We start from the raw sequence: 22,030 nt of genomic DNA, 5'->3' as shown, positions 1-22,030 counted from the left end.
GTCCTCTGTATTTGTCCATTTTTCAAGGAGAAGCTTTGTAATGTGACACTAAATTAGCAGCTCTGGTATTCAGAAGTTCCTCTCCCAACTCTTGATTATTTTATGGTACTTATGCACGCACAGGGCATTTGGCTTCTCTTCATCTCCCTTCACTGCAGCTTGGGAGTGACTACCTGGCTGCTCTACTGGAGTGGCTTCTGATTTTACTTTACCAAGTCTTTTTTTTTTTTTCCTTTAGTTGCTTTTGTCTTGCAAGTGGGGAAGGAGGTCCTGGAGGAAGTATTATTCCAAAATAACTTTTTTTTTTTTTTTTTTTTTTTGTGGATTACTGTCTCTTTGAAAAACTCTAGCACAGAAAATGCTAGAGAAAGACTAAAGGAATAGAGACATGGGTCTCATCAAGAAGATACTTCCATATACTTTTGGTCAGTTTAGTGTTTTCATTCAGTTTGGAGCATGTTTTGGAAATACTGTAACAGTATTTCTAAAATAACCAATGGGGGCCATGAGGTATTTCAGTTTTCCATTAATTTCCCTCTTGTTATTCTGTAGTTTCTCTAGAGATTTTTAGCCATTTCCCTGCTGCTGATGATAAGCTTTTGTACTTCAAGGAAAGACACAGTAACTAAGGGTACAGCTTTGGTAACGTTTCAACACTGTAAATGATCTTCAATGAATTACACAGAATCACAGAATCACAGAATGTTGGGGATTGGAAGGGACCTCGAAAGATCATCCAGTCCAATCCCCCTGCCAGAGCAGGAACCTAAATGAGATCACACAGGAAGGCGTCCAGGCAGGTCTTGAATGTCTCCAGAGAAGGAGACTCCACACCCTCCCTGGGCAGCCTGTCCCAGGGCTCTGTCACCCTCACTGTAAAGTAGTTTTTTCTCAAGTTTAAGTGGAACCTCCTGTGTTCTTGTTTCAGAATGGTTTGGATTTTGGTCACCTAAAGTCATAATTTGTATCCTGGAGAATGTGAATCAGACTGTTCTTACAGCTTGTTAATGACATCAGAAACACTGTGTCAGTTGTTTTATAACTGCATTTTCCAAGTTCTGCGAAGCAACTGTGGTATCTTAAAATTCTCACAGTTGGTTTTGGTTTCCTACATGTAATTCTTCTGGAGTACCTTTGTACACCATAAATGGTGTCAGTACAGCTTTGGTAAATCTGTTCAGGTTTAAGAGCTGCCATGAGACCTGTATGTGTGTTCAGTTTTTTGCTGGTCCAGCAATTTCAGAACAGATATTTGCCTGCTTAGTAAGGTTAAACTCAATTCTCATTAATATTGTTGTGTGGACAATGATTATTCTTCCATTTGAACCAAACTAAGCTTTAACATGACATACTGTTGTTCATTTGAAGTCGTTTTCCTGTAGCAGGTGCTTTGAAAAGCATACATCAAAACAGAGGAACCAGGCACAGGGAAGAAGTGAGAACAAGCAGATAAGGAGAAGGAAGAAGGCTGACATTTGAAATTACTAGGATTATTGAAAAATTCACCCATTCCTGTTTTCTGCTCACCTGTAATCTGACTCTAGGAGCCAAAGCAAACAAAGTGTAATTTAATATACAGCAACCCCTAGCTTTTTTGCCTAGTGGTTGTTTTTAAACCCTGTAGTCACTTTTCCCAAATTATTACAATTTTTTTTTTTTTTTTTCAAATTATCAGGTGGGATTTTGTGCATTCTGTTTTTTCTTCTGTAGTGAAACAAAGAACAGAAAAATGAAACTACAGTTCTTACAGATATTTGTTCCCTATCAAAACACTCCTTTAAAACTATGGAGTTTAGGACTCAACTTTCAAGATCCAATTTTCCCATTTTCCAGTACAAGAATAAAATACATTTTTCTATATCCCTGCTAGTATATAAGCAAATGAAGTAATAGTTAAAACTGAGTAAAGGTGAATCAAGAACTCTGTGCTTTTCTGCTTCTAATATTTTTTGTGATTATTTTGGTGTGTAAAGTATGGATACCTTGGGATCTAATTAGATTCCACACTTGGATGTGAATCTTCAGTGACGTGTTTAAGAGTTTTAAAGAATTGCTGTGAAATAGAGTGGTCTGTCTGAGTAGAATGATCATAAAGTGTGAGGGAGAAGCATGTGGAAGAAATGTGGCTAATGTAAGGTCTAAAGACTTTTGATGAAAGAAGGGGTCTGAAATAGATTTTTATTTTGAATTTTCCACTTATTGAGAAAGGAAACTTCATTTATTTTCCTTCTGTTTCTGATGCAATTGTTGCTCGCTCATGAATAATTTGGTTTTCCAGTAAGTCTGCAGAAGTTACTGAAGGAGAGATTGTTTAGAAGTATTGATTGAGATGGTCTAACTGTGGTTTGTTGAATGAATAGCTGATCTGTTTTTTCTTTCTCCACCAGTTGTTAGATGGATTAATATTTCAGATTTCTACTATGGGATGTGAGATATGCTATTATTGTTAAGTAACTTTTCAAACCAGCCAGCCAGTGAAAAAATACAAGGAAGACAGAAGGATACAGTATTAAACTGATACTATTTAATGGAAAACTTGTTTCAAAAATAATCTGATAATTATTAGGCTATCTGACTTTGTGCCTGTCCAAAATCTAATTTTAAAGAAATAAGTAATTTTTCATTTTGAGTATTTTCCCATATTTTAACATATTTATTGTTAACATTCCAGTAAAGCTAGTACTGTGCTTCAGCGTGTTAAGGTCTTTGGAATTTTAGGAGTGGAAAAGTCTATTATAAATATGAAGGAATATTTATTTCAAGGCTATATGACACATTCCCAATTTAGCACTTATTTTTAATTACCATATCAAGAAAAAGATGATGTTCCTTTCTTGAGAGACGTACACATTGTCCTGTTTATGTGCTCATGTACAGTAGAGTATCAATGTACCAAACGTTGGCAAAGCGTTTGATTTAGAGCTTTTTCTGGGTACTTGTTTTGGGAGTTTGATTCGTAACAAGTGCAGATACTTGAACGTGACTTTTCCATCTTTATAGTAGTTCCTTGCTTCAGAACCTGATTGTCATGATTCTGACCTGTTGATTAGAGAAGGGAGCACGCACATGATAATGTGAGACCAGTTTAGCTATTGTTAATTTTTATATCTCCTGTTTACAAGAGGAAGGCAGGCATCAGTTTATGAACCACAGTTTGGAGGAGCGTTTGTCTTCTCAGGTAAAGCAGAAGAAAAGATGTACATTTTAAAACTAACTTTTTTTTTGAGATTTTTCTTTTGGTTTGCTTTGTCTTGAGCCTTCTGTGAAATAACAGCTGTGTTTGTATCCTTACCTTTTTGTTTCCAAGTAAATGGAGAAAAAAAAAATACCGTGGATTTGTCTGCATAGCAAGTAGTGTTGTCAGCACACGTTATAACTCACAGAGTAGAGTGAAGCTGTGTCTTGTTCCTTCTGTGGTCTGTAAGAAATAAGTGCTAGAGCTCAACTCCCTGCCAGCTGTTGCAGAGGGATAATGACTAGTGCATGTAATTTAATAAATACATTTTAGGTTTAAGTAATGAACTTCATTCAGAGTAAGAGAGGACTTTTCATAAACCTCATGCAGTAAGTTTTTCCCAGTGCATGAACACGATGTCTCTGACTTCATTGCCTGGTTCCCCCTGCAATTTTTTAGACCTGCACAGAAGCACAATGTCATTTCTGGAAGGCAAATCTACCTAAATGATCTTTCCCATAATAACTGCATTTCTGCAACACAGTAGCAAATAAGGAAGGGAAAGACTTGGGTTACTTATGTAGCACAAGAGGTCTTTCCTTAAGATGGTTCATATGGCTTCACCTGAAGGAAAGTGTTGGATTTTTCAGCCTCACCTATTCCTTCTCCTCTCCCACTGCCATGGTGCCAGGAGGCCGTTCTGTGGGAGCGCGCCCTGTGAGCACTCCCTGGGCTCTGAAGTTGGAAAGCGGAATCAGCCTTAGAGTTTTCAGTCTGTGGGTTTTTTCAAAGATGAATGCTTTGAAAAATGGACCTTTTTTGAAATCTGGATGTCGAATAGGTGGGTACTAGAATCGGGGGAGAGAGATTTGTTGCTATGAAGATGTTTCTGAGAGGGTTTTGATGCTGAGTAGGCGATAGGCGTTGCAGATGCTAAGGGCAGTCTGTGAGGTGTAGGAAGCAGACTAAATGGACTAGGGGCACAGAGAGAGGCTGAAAGAGAAGCAGCAATAGCCCAGAAATGAAAGCAGAAAAGCCTAGCTGAGAAACATGAAAGGGTCTATGTTCCTGAAGGAATTTCCAGTGCAGGTTTCCTTTATTCAGTAACATTCACTGAAATAATTTACGGAACGCTCTGAAGTGAAATTGTTTAGTGTGTGTTCCAAACTGGTGAAGTGTGTTTCACAAAGATCTTTTCTTCCTTTTTGCATGACTTGAGTAGGAAACACTTTTTTCTTAAGACACCCAAAGAACTTCTTCTCCCCGCCCCCTGGGTGTCTTTCTTAAACGTAACTCTAAGTATTAAGGCAGTAACACACTTGTTCATGTTGAGGGGCATTTCATTTCAGATTTTATAATCTATCTGTACTGTTATTTTGGGGCTTATGTGTTAAAAACAGGGAGAACCTGATCTGTGAAGAGTGAAGAGAGCCCACTAAAAGAAAATCACACTGTCTCCTAAATCAAGATTGTACCTTCTTCCTCAGCTGGTACTTCAGTTTGCTGGTGGGACTGACCCATTTTGGTGCTTTGTTGTAGAACATGAGAATATGGATAGTTAGGCTCTCCTGTTCTCCCGTCTTTGTGTGCTCAGCAGCAGTAGCATAGTCCTTCAAGGTCTACAAAAGAAAGAAAATGACAATAGAATACCCCCAAATTCTGAATGTGGAACAAGGAAATAATGACGTGTTCTTTTAAAAGTCTATGAAATATTTACAAATCTATTTAAATTATTATCCCGTTAATGTTTTCAGCAAATAAGAAGAATGGAGCTCTATATATATTTTAAAAAGGCAGGAAACCTTACCCATCTCTTAACAAGCATGCCAACAGTAAGCTTAGAAACTTACGCAAGGGAAGCATGGCAGTACCACCTATCTCCTCGCTTTTGCAGGTATTTGAATCACACCCTCATTTTCCTACCTTACCACCACCTCACTCGTGGCTGCTTCTTATTTAAATATTTTCTATGCATCTATTTGTCAGGTTTTTTAATGTTAGTGCTTAAGGGTCTAATTTTGCCTTCATGTGATGGTTACATTTATGAGAAAAGACTAATCAGCCTTTTGTAGTTAATATTGGTTAGTTTTAGTCAAGGATGGGTCCTTGTTATGCTTTGAGCATTATAGTAATAAAAAAGCACCTTCCTTGCCTTCAGAAACTTGCTCTTTAAGAGATAGCACATGTATAAAAGGAAAAAATACCCCTGTGGGACAAGTTGTAGGCATATTTGCAGAGCTATAGCATTGTTTGGTTAGTGTTAGACAAGTGACTTTAATCTTGGTTTTGTAGCAGTTTTCCTTTTAAATAGTCTATTATTTAAGCACGTCTCTTCATGGATGTGGCTCACATGCATTTTTTTTGAATGAGAACTTTAAAGTTCAGACTCTTTAATGAAATTAGACTTATAAAGTGGTTTTGATTATTCCAATCAAAAGAGTCTGGGTAATATTTTTCCTGCTAATATAAATGATATTATGGGTTTTCATTTGGGGTTTTCACTCATCCTCAAATCATACAAACATATTTTAATTTAAAAGTCAGGAGTACTCACATTATTCTATTGACATCAGTTTGCTTTTAAGCAGTAGCCTAAAAACTACTTCTGAGACTGATGTACTCAGCAGCTTGCAAAATCAAACCATTAGCAAAAAATAGTTTTGAACTCCCTAATGATTTTGTTATTGACTTCCATTAGTGTAAGTTCTGTCCCAGAGTTGCCGATTGAGCATAAATATTGCAGGCATCAGTATGAAGCAGTGCCATTAATGCAGGTGTCCTTGAGTGTTTTTGTAATAACATGGAACAAATCACGCATGAGAGACGCATCTTACGAATCTTCACAAATGTGGACCAACTGCCCTTCGTGTGTAAGTCAGTGAGAAATACAGACATTACTTTACATTAAAGCTATTTTTTTTTTTCTAGTGATCTAGGCTACTATTGATAGTCATCTCTTTATGTGGAATAATTAATATTGTATATTTTCATTTATATAATTATCCTCTCCATTCTGCAGATCTGACCTGGGAATAAAAACTAAGCAGACAGTGGTAGATCTGCTGCCAATAATGAACTTATAGGTGCTCCATGGATTGTAGTCATGATTAATATTAATAATAAGAATACTATTTAATAATATTAATTGAAAAACTGATGAACTGGCATGCTCTCAAATCAACACTTCCCATAAGCTTTTTTACTGGTGTATTTTTTCTTCAGTAATATTAATATATTCCTTCAAAGATGTCATTTTTCCTCTTCAGTACATCTGGAGGGAAAAGTAGCCATTATGAAATAAATAAATAAATATTTGCTTCCTGAAGCATCTAACATTGGTAAAACAACTTAATACACCCTAAATACATTGCTGTGACATGATCTCACTTCAGATACAATGAGAATACATGTATTCAATCTGCAGTCTTGATAGGTTTTTTTATAATACTGCAAGTATTTCCACATCTAGCCTTCTCACTTCCAATGTTTAATTCATAAAATAATATTTCCTTCTATTTAAAAAAATTTCCCCCACTCTGCTTCTGTATGACATTGGCCTGCAAAGAACTGGGAAGAATGGCAGATTCTGCAGAGTAAATAGTCAATCTGGATCGAAATAAATTGCTGTCAGATCTCCAAGAAATACTGATTTGTTGGTTTTTTTTTCCTTTCAGTTACAGCAGGTTGTTATGGCAATATTAGGTGTTATTTGTATGTTATATTGTATGGTATTTCCAGGGAGATATGTTGACAAATCATAAACCTTTAAAAGCAAATAGAGACTTTTAGAGAAATAATGAAGATGACAGTTCAGTTGCTATCATCATTCTTTGAGCTTTGTGAGGAAAATGTTCATTTTCCAAAATGTAAATGGATTTGATTATGTTGAATAGGTAAGAGTTTCAGGTTTTCTAAATGTCATACCAGGTGAGTTTTTTTAATGAGAGTAACTTGAAATAGATGGTGAATTGTTGGGAATTGGGAAGATTGTTACCGTTCTGCATCCATCGCATCAGAATGTGCCTTGGGCACCTCTAGAACGTTTGCTTTCTGTCAGACATAAAATGTTGTGATGGATAAATCCCCCAGTAAAGGTCGGACCTGGCAGCAGTGCTTACTCATCTGAGAAACTAAAAGGTCAGAATACTCAAGATGCTGCTAAGACTAGAAGCTAAGCATCACGGTAACGTATAGTTGTATTTCCAGTCTTCATTTTATGTGAGCCTATTCTGTTTGGTACTTCTGGAAGTTCATTTCTGTAGGTGAGTGCACCAGTTCAGTGTTTTTCAGCCTTCACTAAACTCCTTTAATTGAAATAAATCTATTTTGTGGTAAACCATCTCTTGGGTAAACCATCTCTCTTATGGGTATTTTTAGTAAAGTGTTCATCCTCGTGCTGTGACAGCATCGTTATCTTAACACTGCCGCAGAATTACGATGTTCATCTGATGCTAAGATTTCTGTGCCCTCAGATAAAATCGGTTTTAGAAAACAGTGATTGAATCTTGATTGTTTTAACTGTCTGAACAGTCTCTCTAATACTGCTGGACCTCTCACATGAATTAGCTGAGCAGCCTGTGTCTCTTGAAGAGTTGATTTGTAGATAATCATGATTATTAAGCCTAGGAACGACAATGAACTAAACTTTCCACTGTGTTAGCATGTGGACAGTCTGTGTTTAGGGCTTGTAACCTCACTGAGGACTCACAGCCTAGTCTGTGTGGAGCAGCAGGAAAACGCGCTGTCCAGAGCGTAAGGCAGAATCTGGAATGTGACTCTCGGAATCCCAGGCTGGCTCCTGCTCTTTCTCCAGACCCAAATCTTTCTTTGACCCAAATTATTTCCCCTTCGCTAATTCTGATGTATTATTAATATTATTTCAATATGGTTTTTACTTTTGATAAAGGAATGTGATTTTCCCATTTTACTGTAAACATTGTGAGAAAAAGCTCTTAGTTATTCTAGTCCTAGTTTAGCTGTAACCAGATAAGAATCACAATATCAAAACCTCATTGGCCTGCCACTAGAGATAAAGGCAAAGCATTATGAAGAAATAGGACTGTGCTTCGTTTGACTGTGTGCTACAGAGGAAACAGAAGCTCCATCTAGTTATTCCTTACTTCTTCAAGAGTGTAAGAAGCCTGTTATACATAGCAACATTAAAAACCACACAGAATCTTCTTGTGGAGAAAAGGATTTTTAATGTGAAAGAGGCCAGGTGGGAATTGGTGCTGGGACAGAAGTAAATATGTACATTTACTAAGGGAATCTGTGACATACAAAGCATAATACTATTTCCTGGTTTTTTCCATTTGATGGCACTAATATCTCCATAATTAAGAGCAATGGAAGTATTTAGAGGAAAACTATATACTGTTATAAACCATTCTTTTTTTAATTGAACAGCTGTAATTTCTACTGATGGAACAAACTATATTATAAGAAAATTATTATTAGTTTAAAATGCAAAGTTAAATGAATGCAAAATTAACAAACAGATGGTGAAGAATTATTGTATTTTATTTTACTCCTGGGTAAAAGGGCTCAAGCATGATTGTAAAAATGTCATCACACTTCGTAAACCTGAAAGCAAACAGAATTTGCAGTTGTGCACATCTGTTTTGGGACACTGCTAAAGGGTTAGAAGAATCAATGTTGTTTTCAAATAAGGGTATTCATCAAAAGGATATCATTTACTTAACAGTTATGGCTTCTGCTAAGCATCAGACTTAATGTTCTGTGGAATTCATTACAAAATTTGGCAGCTTTTTTCTTCACAAGCTACTGAGGCAGCATGCTGCAAAACGAAACAAACAGCCCCTTCTTATCAGCCCCTCCTGGACCCAGGTACAACAGTTGAATTACCTGCTAAATGTTTGTAATTTCAGGGTTTTAAATTGTAGGTCAAGATGCTGCGCTTCACAATGCTTGCCCAAGGAATGTCAGTGATGGAATAGGATGGAAAGACAAGGGGCTTATTTGTTTATTTCAGTAGCTAGTGAATTAAAAAAAAAGATGCATAATGTTTAGGGATACCATGTTTTGGGAGGAGGAATTGGAGAAAAATGTGTAAGCAACTAATTTAGTCAAACTGAAAAAAACCTAAAAGCCCCAGCCAGATAAAACATGTGAAGCTTTTATTAGAAAAGAAATTATATTAATGTTTCAAGCTGGTAGTTTCAAAGTATGCCATCTAATTGCTTTATTTGAGCTCAATTTACAAAAATTAGTGAACTGAAGATGTAGGATTTTGTTTACGATGACTCTCTGCCATTTGGAGAGTGCAATTTAGGAACAGCCAAGGAAATAGGAATTATGAACAATAAGGTACTGATTGCAGTCAGTGGGGAAGGAATACTAAGGAGGTGCTCACTAATGAGGAAGGTATTAAAGGCAGGAAATTCTTGTATTTTTTTTTTTATGTCTGTACATAATCCAGAGTTCCTTGTCACCCCATCTCTACTCTTGCCTTGTAAATTAGGCAGAGCATTGAGTATATATAGTGACTTTTGCTGACATAAACTTTCTGTTAAACCAACTTAATATATCTACAAAATTTTTCTTGGAAGAACGCATTATTAAGACTATAAAATCAAACACACAAAGTTAGGATGTGCCAGAAGACAGGTTATCTGCCCATAATTGATATCCTTTGCACACAGTTAATATCCTTTGTGTGTATGCTTGATCATGCAGTCTTTAATTGTATGATCACATGCAGAACAGCTAGTGCCTAGCTCAGTCCATAGGATGGACATTGCTGTCTTACTAAAAACCTCTTCAATATAACACTTTTTCACTGTCGTTCAGTGTGTAGGTATGTAGACTATTCAGATACTGGTGAAAGGAAGGAATTACTCATTTCCACGTAAGTTTTTCTATTATTTTTCTACTATAATAAACATGTGAATAACTTGTCTATAATTTTTTTTCAAAATAGCAGATTTATATGGCCTTTTTATGCATCTTGGGCCCCATTTTCCCCAAGAGAAGTTGAATATTTTTAAAAATTTTTATTTTTTTTTTTAACTTAAAAATATATACTAATTTGAATGGCAAATCAAAAGAGTTTCAAAAATACTCAGACTTTCTTAAAAAGTTGTGGTAATACTGCAGTTCTTTTTTCACTCTGTCAGAGTTGTGAATGCACAATCTATGTAGAAATTAAGACTCTCTTTTTAGGGGGAAAAATACCCCAGGCTTTTCAAAGTAACATTAAGAACTAAAAAAACTTAAGAAAAATTTTACTTAACACCCTGTCCGAGATCATAAAGGAGCTCTATGAAAGAAGTGAAACTAGAACTGTTTGCAGGTCATTATTCAGTTGACATAACTAACTGTTTTTTTCTCCCCCAAGCAATCCACCATTTTTTCAATACAGACTTTTTTTCCCCTCTACAAATTAAGCTCAGTCCTAGAAGTAGCAGGTTTCTTGAATGCAGAGACTCCTTTTAAGAGGTCTACTTTATGCACTAAATCCATCTTTGATCTGCAGTGCTTATTGTGTTTTAATGTACATACATAGTTACAGTTTTGCCTATGTGTGTCTGTTGATTCCTTTATCTGTATCTGTGTATGTTTGTTGCCTTGCAATTGTCAGACCTCCCAAACTGCAGGTTTAAAACCTTGGGGGCTCCATGCAGACCTCTGTTATTTGAGCTGGCTGAGTGATAGCGATAGAGCATTAGGAGTCAGAGGGCAGCATATTTTTCCTCCTTGTAGTCTTCATCCAATTTCAGTTGCCTCAGACTTCTGACTTTCTGTTCAAGTTGATATTTTACCCACTTCCACTCTCCCTCATTCTTCCTGCATCCCCCCTCCTTAACCTTTCTATTCCCTTTTCCCAGGTTCCTTTGGAGATCAGTTCCTTCACCAATTCTTATGTCTTAGCACATCAGTTCCCTCAGCTCTTTATCCAATTTTAGTGCCTAGTTTTAGTTAATTGTCCCCTGTGTCATCCCTACCCCTCTTTGGCTTCCATCTCAGTCCATGGTTTCTCCTCCCAATCTCATCAGTCTCATTCACACAGTGTAATTAGTCCTGTTTGTCTTTGACCCTTATTTGTCCATCTGCCTGTGTACTGGATAGTCTCATTCCCCAGACAATTTAAGTGACAGTAGTATCAAGGGCCTTCGGGATGTCTGCTTTCCATTCCACTGGCTTATTGTGCTTGGACTTAGAGTATTTATTACAGACTTCCTCTCTCTAATCCTTGTCAGACTGAAGCAATCTTTGCAGAAGGTACACGTAGTCTGATCTGTGCTAGAAATTGGAGAGGATCAGTCATGATCAATGAGAGTAGATTTTTCTGTGATTTTTCACTGACAAACTTTTGGAAGTGTTTTACATTAAAAAAAGAAAAAAAGTTTTCTCAGGCTTAGACACATCTGGATAGATCTGCTGGGTAAGGGCAAAAGTTACATCCCCCACACTAAAATTCCTGCCAAATTGCAAGTCCTTGTAATTGGAGGTTCTTTTTAAGATAAGCAAAATGTTTTTCTTACTGACTTTTCTATTCTCAGAAATGGCTGGAAAGTTTTGACTAAGTATTCCAAAAGCATTTAAGAGAATTTAGGCTTGTGTTATGTGAAATTTTACCCCAGCTATTTATCATTCAGAAAACTTAGATGAATAGAACAGAATTTATCTGGAAGTCTGTAAGCAGTTCTCATGCACATCCCTTCATTGACAGTGCCATGCTCCCAAAACCTTTGGTGTGGACTTAGCTATGTTACCAACAGAGAACTTCTGTCAACATGTTGTGGGCAGGCTCCAGCTCAAGACTGTCATCTAAATTTAAACCTCTGTGTGGATGTATTTCCCTGTGGGCTGTGTTGAATTAAATTCCAGTTATAGTCAATGGAGATCCAGCTGGTGTTGTCAATGGAGCCCAAAAATGGACACGCACTGTTCAGTCAACTGACTTGTAATGAAGTAAACTCCATAAAAATACTAAGTCTCTATTAGGTGTAATGGGAGCTTAAACACTTGGCTCATGTATAGACACTAAATTGAGACCCTGAAGTTCAGATGTCCTCATCTCAAGCCTTGTGTTGTTTGGAAGCACAATGTGACTGTATCAGCAGTAAATTCTCCTTTCACTGAGTTTCTATTGCGTGGATTTGCAAATATCATTATGCCAGCCTTGCTGCAGCTACAGAGGGTCTGTAGCATAGACATAACCTATGGAATGTGTACGACAGTTCTGAGTCCTTATATGTGATTTAGGAAGGTAGGAGCTGTGCTGGATTAGACAGAAAGTTGACTCCATCCCAGTATCTTCTGTGATGACCAGTAACAGATGCCTAGAGAAGATCATTAAACAACAAGCATGTAGCAGTGTTTCCCCCAATTATTTTTTTTCAAGCCTGCAATGATTTGTGGCTCAGGCTGTGCTCTGCCAACAAAAAGAAATATCTACACATAGTTCTTAAGTCTTTCTGAGCATGAATCAAATGGAACTGACACAATAGTCTGTTTTCTGAGCCTGCCAAAAAGCAGCCTGAAACCAAAGCTGATGATTTCTGTTCTTGCCTTGTTTGTCCTCAAGTTGCTGATGCTGAAGCCTAATAATCACAATTTAAATTACATTAAACATTACTGACCTTCTCGTTGTTGACATGCTAACTAAACAACAGGCTTGTGTGTGCCCTTCTGTCACGGTGGATGTTAGATGGGAATTAAGGGAATAGTTGGTTGTTAGCTGAGGGGAATCTTAGACTCACTCAAAACATTTACATTATGCTAAATCTGGTAGAAAGCGATGAGATGAATAGGAAAAAAAAAAAAGAAAAAAGCTTTTCCTCATGAAAGTGTGAAAAAAGCAGCAAAAGCAGAGTCTGTGGAGGAAATCATATGCATGCAATTATTCCACTGGCTTATATAATGATGGGGAGAATGCAACTTCGATACACAGTCCCTTCTGTGGAGCTTCTGAATAGACAGGGTTTGGGAACATTTCAGATTATAAGAGGAAGGATTTGTGTGCCAAAATGTTTCCATGTTATCATCTACCTATTTCAGGTATCAAATAAAAAATACTGTCTCTGTTAGCAAACTGGCTTCTTACAGGTTAGTAACCTATCACAACTATTACAAAAAACACCTCTGGAAAACATGAATTGTTACGATGTTTAGGTGCCTTGATATCGACACCATTTATTTAATATAACTTTTTATAAGGGTGAAAAAATGAAGGTACTTGTGGGAAGGAGGAACAAAGTGGTGACTTGTAGAGAGCCCCAAATCTCCACACTTAAAGGGACTTTTGCTTTCTGCCTCAATTGCATATGTTGAGTCACTGATCGTGGTGTTTAGTGCTCATCATTGTCACTTCCTACCTTTGTTCCTTACTCCTGTGTAGATAACTGGGCAGATCAGGGACAGATGGAGTATCTAGACAAGAATTCTGCATTAGAAGACAAGTCTTTCTCAGTCATGTGTTGAGCTTGGCCAAACTGCATCTCTTCTGCTTGTCCATGTTTTTTTCATACAGTTTTAGAAGCAAAACTTGGTAGTTTATTTCTACAGTTGCGATTTATTTTTTTTTAAAGCTTACTTCACAGTACTCAGAGCATGAAATGGACACTATAGTAAAGTTTTAATACATGCTGTCTCTGTGAAGAACACTTTAGTTTAAAGTTACAGTTATAAGAGAGAAATCTGAATTTTATTTTCTTCAGTTTTGGTATGTGTTAAGGATTGAGGAACAAAAATATCTGATCCCTGATTGACTTGCTTGTTGCAAATTTAAGTATTTCCAAATTTGTGGCATGATTAATACAAAACTAAAACTTGAAGAAAGTAATTTCCAGGACTCGTGGAAATGTTTGTTACTTAGTAACTTTGCTAATCAGTAGTTGAATCAAAAGCCAATAATTGTTTCTGTGTTGCCATCTTACTGCATTGTGCTCTTAAATGCTTTATGGTATTTAAAAGAGTATATTTGACATTAGAGGTGCTAATGGTAATTAGTCTCTATAAGCAATATAAAGCTTTTTCTAGATCATGGAGTAATCAGTGAAGATTATGAGACCTACCAGAGAACATACTTAATTAATCACTGTTTATACTAAAATTTCTTTGTGGACTTGTTAATGACAGGATGCTAAGGTCAACTTCTCCTTAGTTACACGTTTGTATGTAGCAGTTTTCAGTAGCTAAACAGTCTGAAATCTGTTCTTACAGGTAATACATTAAATTGTGTAACTAAGGACAGATGGCTTGTGTGCATTTTTGGGTACACTATCATAAAAGTGCTTACTGTTATCGTAAGTTTTCTCAACTGACCTTTTTAAAGCTAAATAAGTTCATAATCAGTGAAAGCCTTTTGTTGTTTTGCTTAAAAAACATTTTGCAATACCTAATACTGACATTTAACTTTATGGCACTAATCAGGTTGCAACTAAGTATTTATTCAAAGTCCATATTTTATCCTTTAATTGTCTGTCTCCTAAGGGTTGTTACTTGTCCAGTTGCTGAGACAGTGCTACCATAAAGTAATTCTGAGGGCAATAAAATAATGATAAAATATGACCTCTGATTTGTTCTAGTACCGTCTGGATAAAATCTTATTTCATCATAAACACAGACATCTTTTCTTCATTTCAACTGGCGCTGAGTTTTGGAGTACTTCAAAGTGTGGAGCAGCAGGAAGGTTGATGTCAAGTTGGAATACATCTTTTGTCATTTTTTTTTTTAAATGCTCTAGGAAGGTTGGGAAGATATAAACAGTAAGCTGTTTCTCTTGCCACCATTTCACAGTTTGATCATCTATTTCCATTAAAGCCAGTAGCATTAGTGACATTCAGCGGAGTTTCCAAGCTGCAGGCAGAACTAACCTTTTAGTTCAGTTGATTTTGGTGCAGTTATGATCCTAGTGTGGTGGTACAAGTTTTTGCCTTCCCAGGAATTTTCTGTGTGGTTTTTGTTACTCTGCAACTAGAAAAGAGAGGAGGGTAATTGATCAAGATTTCTTTCATTTTCTGCTAGTTCCTCTAGTTCTTCCTCTGTCACTGATTTGTATGACAATGTCATATTTGATCCAATGGGATTAGTGAATAAAGGGAACTTCAAAATGAGATTTGAAAGATGGCATATCTGTTTACTTTTTAAAATGGGATCCTTTTCTGTCAGTATGAAAAAAAATCAGATGTAAAAGAAAAAAGTGAAAAGGACCGAGTAGAAGGGGGTGTGGACATTTTTAAATGTTGGAAATTACAATAGTAAGAAGTAGCAGAAGTATGGCTGGGATCAGAGCTTTCTTGCTACGGACAAGTGCAGTAGGACCTTGCTGAAGAAGACAGTTGGTAACCAATGAAGGACTTTTTGAGTAGGAACACAGTCTGCTGACTCTGCCTTAGTGACGTTTATTTTATTGACTGTACTATGAATAAGTGATGAACTATCTCTCTAGCTTTCTGACACCTTGTAAAGTTTTTTTTCTGTAGAACAGAACTGTAAAATTATTTGATCCATAAACAGAACAGTGTTTAGCTTGCTTTGACAGCTTACCATTTTCCTATACCTACCCTTTGAATACTCAGATTCAGCTTCCACTCCCTTCACATAACACTTTATTTTGTGCTCATGCTGATGAAACTGAAGACTCTGTTCTGTCTCTGTTGCTGTCCTCATACAGTGTGGTTAAGCCACTTGTATGTCATGGACAATATGATTTATTCCTTCCTTCCACCTCCAACTGTCTTGATGCCGTATTTTAGCAACGGAGTAGTAAAGTAGTATTTGTTACTGAGTTTATTTAGCAAAGCTTTTAATTTTATTTTTTTTAATTAATATGCTTTTACTGTTCACTTCCATACTTACTTCATGAAGGTCAGTTAATTGTACTAGCTGCATACTTGTTTTTCTGGGGTCATAGCACGTGGCCTGGTTTCAGAGAAGTGTTGGCTTCTAGTGCTGGAGAAGTAACTCTTCTCATCAGCAGCTGTTGCCAAAAAAATCCCTTTGGGCATTTGTTTCCTCAGTCTGCTTTATCTCTCTTATAAATTCAACAAATGTTGATATTCTGTGCTTTTTATTTGCTTCAGATGATATATACCACATTGTTTTTAAAGTGTGTGTTTTATTTAGCTGCCAAATGCTTTTCATTGCCAGTGCAGTTTAGCAGATGGGTTTGAAGGGTTCAATTAAATGTAATTTGGGCTTCCATTTTTCTTCCAGCATCTTTACATGATTCCTTAAATCAACATCAAAATTTTTCAAGGCTTTGCAGTAATCCTGTAGTTTGTTCTTTTCTAATAATTTTGTCATTTAGTCTTACAGCATTTGGAAAAAGGTAAATTCCGATTTTGCATTTGTTATGCACTATTTTTGATTGGTGATTTTGAAAAATAGATGTGGTGTTTAAAAACATCATTAATATTACTATTTTAATCCATTATTCCCAGCTTTTAGTAAATGTTGGATTCTTAGAGTGCTTGCAGTTCTTTCAAAATTTTCTTTCCCAATTAGATAATTCCTAAGGGTTAATTATGGGATATAACAAAGTTTCTGTTGAATACTTTCTTGAGGGACACGTTTTGGACCTTAGTTCCTCCCAGGTTCCCATTCCTAGTGTGTCCTGGTTTTTGCTTGGGTAGGGTTAATTTTATTCTTCTTAGTTACACTATCACATAGTGTTTCTTACTCAGTAGTATCTCTGAAAAGTGTGTGGCCTGTCTGTAAGAGTTGGACCTTGGCTGTAATCTGGGCCATCTCAATAGGCTGTGGGAGTGTCACATACAAAACAGTGCAGTGGGCTGTATGCTCTTCAATGTGCAGCTGCAGTTCATGAAGTTGAAGGCTTTGGGCTATATTTTTATGATTCCACGTGTAAGTTCAGGATTTACCTTGTACAGCATCCTCTGTGTTTACCCAATATATCATTTCCTAAAGAGTTTCTTGTGTGACTTTGGTTTTGTTGGCAGTCCTTGAACTGAATTAGTATTTCTGTCTTCTTCACCTGCTTCAGGAACGCCGTGTAACTGTTTGCTTATCTTGTCCCTCCTGCTCTCCTCTGCATTTTAGCTAGTAAAGTAGCAGAATATATCTTTTCCATACTCTTAGCAGGTGTTAGAGACATGGGTAGAGGTGAGGTGTCTTGCAAATCTGAAGACTAGACTCTAAGCTTTGTAGCACAGACATGGTAGTAGCAGTCCTTAGTGACCCACTTTGATTTCTGTGCCAAAGTGTTTTATCTTTTTACACTGCAGTTGTGTTTAGCCTAAACTTGTGTTTTTTCTCTCCCTTGTCTGTGAGTTGGGGTGCAGGCAGGTTATTTTGCTGAAGATGGTAATTTTATCTGGTTTTAAAAATGTCATTGTAGCTGTTAACACAGGCAGCTTTGTGATTTGTATTTTCATATGTGCTGGTTTTGGTATCTGTGGACTTGTAGTAGCACTATTTCATGCATAATTTCATGCCAGGCTTTGAAACACAGAGTTATGGTAATAAATATTGTCTGTATTGTAAGAACTAAGCAGATGCAATATGTAACTTTAGTTTGGTTTGTTCATACTTGGATGTTACTTGACACTTGAGCTAGTAATCAAACATGCCAGTGTTAGTATTATATTTTTATTATGAAAAACAGGAGTTGCCCAACTCAGTTGTTGCTGTATGTCATGTATTCTTCCTGTGAGCCACTGACCTGTTTTTTCTTGAGTGTACTCTGAATCTTATGTGCTAAGCATTAGCCTTAAAAAGTATTGTTGCCTTGGTGAGAAAGTGCAAAAGCATGTTACAGTGCTTCAGGGACTGTAATGAATGCAGGAAAGAAAAAAGACTGATTAACTGAATCAGAAAGGTGTGGGTGATATTTTATAAGCAGGCTGATGGAATCTGGTCCCTCTTGACTAGAGAACTGGTGGGTTATTGGGTAGTTCTTTCTGAGAAATTATTTCTTTACAAATGTGCCTATGGTCTCTAATAATAATCATGCTTATTTATAACTTCTTGAAGTTTGGTGGTGATATTTGTGTAGCCTTGAAAGGAAAGATGAGAAGAAAGTGCTAGGTTATGTAATGCATTATCATCCCAGGGAGGACTGTATAATGTCAATAAGATTTTCAGTAGAACATTATCTTTAATTTCCATTTGCATTTCTGATTACAGTGTCTACAGTTTTATGTTACTACTTACAGAACTATGTTGTTTCTAGTTATTACCTATTGACAGCATAGTGTGGTCTGCCTTTATTACTCAGAATAAGTCTCCAAGCCTCTTTACTGAAGGCATAGCTCAAGTTAGATAACATATAGACAAGAAGACAAGAAGAATTCTTCTGTGACAAGAAGAATCTCAGTCATCAGAGAGTATTTAGAGTGGGTTTCTTTAAACATTTTGAATTGGGAAGACCTGGGAGTGCTGCTGAAAGACATAGTCCACTAGTTTCCTTCTCGGTATTCACTGCCTTCTACTGGCCGAGGTGTTTGTCTGTGAAATGAGGTCTAGGAACAGATCTGGCTGCAAAATTAAAAGAAGAAATAGTTTTTGAACAATTTGTTATGTTTGTTTTTCAGCGATGTGCATATTGTAAGCACCTTGGAGCCACTATCAAATGCTGTGAAGAGAAATGTACCCAGATGTACCATTACCCCTGTGCTGCTGGAGCAGGCACATTTCAGGATTTCAGTAACTTGTCCCTCCTTTGTCCAGACCATATTGATCAGGCTCCTGAAAGATGTAAGTGCACAGTATTCAAATGACACGATTAGTACCAGGTTTTATGAAAATTGCTCTGTGGTAGGATCAGCTTAAGAGTGCATTTGTTTAGACCTGTTTTCCCAGTTCATGTACCCAAGAATTCATGTGTGTTCAGGCATGAGAAGGATGCAAGTTCATACTCTTCTGTTTTAAAGACTGTTAATATTTTTCTGTTTTTCCATTTTTTTTTTCATTTAGTGACAGAACATGGGAAGCATTTACTCATAAGGCTCATCTTCCATCAGGGTTTAGTTCAAGTCGCTAGGCTTGCTTACTTGCCCTAACTCAAGTTACAGCAACTATATTGCAAACACTTCAGATAAATAATAGGTTTAGAACTGTTAGGACCTTTATTTTGTACTTGTTCCAAAGAAGACTTCATCCTAAAGCTCTCAGTTTTATCTTGAGAATAAAACTGTTTCTTTTCTTAAGACTTTATTAAGGTTTAAAATGAATGTACTTCTGTTACGAGAAGATTAGTTGAGAACCAAATGAAAGGACTAGTTATTAAGTATATTAATTAAATCTGAATTTCAAAAGAGTGATCAAGTTTTGTATGCACAAGAACTGCTAAGAATTTCTTGGCTTCATTGAATTGTTCATAATTTTGAATTAAATAATAATTGAAAACATGATTTCTTTGTAGCAAAGGAAGAAGCAAATTGTGCAGTGTGCGACAGCCCTGGAGACCTCTTAGATCAACTTTTTTGTACTACCTGTGGCCAGCACTACCACGGGATGTGCCTGGACATACAAGTTACACCTTTAAAAAGAGCAGGTTGGCAGTGTCCTGATTGCAAAGTCTGTCAGAACTGCAAGTAAGTGAGACTTAAAGGACGTGGAGAAGGATGGTGTGACTGATGTGCTGTGATTTTAAAATATCTATTTTATTAACTGTTTTTCTTTCCAAAAAGTGTAGATTATTTGCTCAGATATATCTGTTATGATATTCTATTCAGTAACAGACCAAAAACCCTTGTGTTGTTAACATTCTTCTAAAAGAGCTGAGCTGGAACTCCTGCACATTATACCACAGAGTTACTGTTATCTTGGCAGGTTCTGGAGAGCAACAAAACCTTCTGACTTTTTCCTCCTTTTACACAGGAGGATTTTTCTGAAATTTACCAGATTAACAGATTATTTTAATGTAGTGCCTTCACAGTCTGGGAGCTTGTGCTCTTACTCAGCCGACATTTCAGCTGTGCACTGCCACATACTGGGTAGGTCCCCTGCATTAGACCCTCTCTTCTGTTTTGCAATATCTTTCAGAGGCAGTTAATGAGTCATTATGAAAACAAAACATGGCTTAGTTGAGCAGAGAAAGAAAGTGACATGAGTGACCATGATTGAATTGTTACACCAGAGAAATAGTAAGACAATGGAACATAATTGTTGCGATAATATAAGGGTTCACTTAGAAAACTCTCACCACTTGTACTCATATAACTTAATCTGATGGGCACTGCAGGGTTCTTTTGCTTGCTTGTTTTTTTTTTTTAAAGGGCTTACTAGAAAATAAATTAGTTTTGTTTGGTTTTAGTCAGATCAGCTGGGACAGCATGAAGGAAAAAAGCCACTTCACTAGTGCCTCATGTACCTGATCAGTCAATGCTTTGCTGTTTTCTAAGCAGAACACTCAGTATTTGCTAGCACTGAGGTTCACCCATTTAAAGAAGTTTGTTCCCTGATCACACGCAACTGATAGCAAAAGTCAGCAATGAAGTTATACTAGTGAAGACATTCTAAAAAGTATCCCTAAAAATGTTGTACTGGATAATTACAGTATTTGCTAACAAACTTCTCTCTAGTGGAAAAATAGAAGAAAAGGTGATGTTTTCACACCTATTGATGCAGTATGGCACTTTTATGCCAGTGTTGAAGAACAATGTTTTAAGCATATCTCCATGCAAAGAGGGAGCATTTCCTGGTTTTTTTTAAATATCTGGTCTCCCAGGTAATGAAGTAGTATCTAGTATGTGTAATGCCATATTGTGAAACATTATCAAGGAAAATTTTATTGCATACTTACTCATTGAGTTAATTTATTTAAACTAAGGCAGAACACAATGTCTTTAGTTATTACCAAACTATTTGTCTTATCCTCTGCGAGTTTATTTTATCACTGAAATTCGTGGTGGAGCCCTGTAATACATGATTGTAAGAAAATTGAAATCTTTTCCTTTAATGTTTGTTTTGCTCTTGCAGTCATGTTGGTTAACATTGTAGGAGCTCTGGTAGTCAGAGGTGTTGGCTCATTCTTTTCTTTCGAGAAAAATACAGTCAGACTCTTGGCAGGAACAAGTACAGTTGCATGTTCTTTTCAGAAAGAAATAAAGTACCTATTTCAGATTTTGAACTGGTTTCCCTACAGAGAGGCCATTAAATCTGCCTACATGTGTGTAAAAGAAAGTGGGACAATTTCTAGAAGTCAGCACTTGTTAAAGTAAGCATAATGGTCTTCATTCATACTTAAATATGAATTTGAGGGGATTATCTTTGGATTATCATGTATTTTCATGTGCTCTGCTATGTATTTTCCTGTTTAGACTTCTCATTAAATAGATCTTCTGTTATGGCTTGTTTAAATATTTTTTTTTAACCATTTGTTACTTTTCTTAGACATTCTGGGGAAGACAACAAGATGCTGGTGTGCGATACATGTGACAAAGGCTACCATACTTTCTGTCTACAACCAGTTATGGATGCTGTACCAACAAATGGTTGGAAATGTAAAGTAAGTTGAAAAGTTTCAGAATAATTCCTTGCAATTATAGGGGCACAGATTTTGGTATCCACATTATGCTATTCTAAGTGTGTTGTGGACTGCTGTTGCTGTGTAACATAACTTGTAATTTCTGAAGGAATCCCACTTGTGTGTAATCATGTGGCTCTAGGGCAGCTGTCAATGCAGTGGCTGAACCAGCCTATGGAGGACAGTAAATCAACCCCCATAGGGGAAAGAGAAGTTGCAGGATGCAGGTGAAGTTGCATGATGACTTAATGACAGCTGCTATCCTGATCAATGTGAACTAAAATGTAAACTAAAACCTATGCAGCAGTATATGTAATCTATACTTGAAGGCTCTTTATATTCAACTACTTCTTGCTTATCAGAACAGCAGTTCTGCAGCTCAAGCTTTACATTTGAGG

General features: G+C 36.7%; 1 protein-coding gene across 1 annotated transcript in view; it reads left to right on the top strand.

Moving 5' to 3' along the window:
* The window catches only part of LOC104524952 (histone-lysine N-methyltransferase 2C-like), a gene marked incomplete at its 3' end in the record, with an annotated part of 92,899 nt that overhangs the window by 7,603 nt on the left and 63,266 nt on the right, over positions 1 to 22,030 (top strand). Inside the window, 3 exon segments of the mRNA XM_010167981.1 lie at positions 18,697 to 18,859; positions 19,527 to 19,698; positions 21,500 to 21,614. Of these exon segments, the coding sequence (XP_010166283.1) occupies positions 18,760 to 18,859; positions 19,527 to 19,698; positions 21,500 to 21,614 (387 nt within the window).

Source organism: Antrostomus carolinensis, unplaced genomic scaffold, assembly GCF_000700745.2.
Source record: "Antrostomus carolinensis isolate BGI_N321 unplaced genomic scaffold, ASM70074v2 scaffold1635, whole genome shotgun sequence".
Taxonomy (NCBI): Eukaryota; Metazoa; Chordata; class Aves; order Caprimulgiformes; family Caprimulgidae; genus Antrostomus; species Antrostomus carolinensis.
This window is presented reverse-complemented; position numbering and strand designations above follow the sequence as displayed.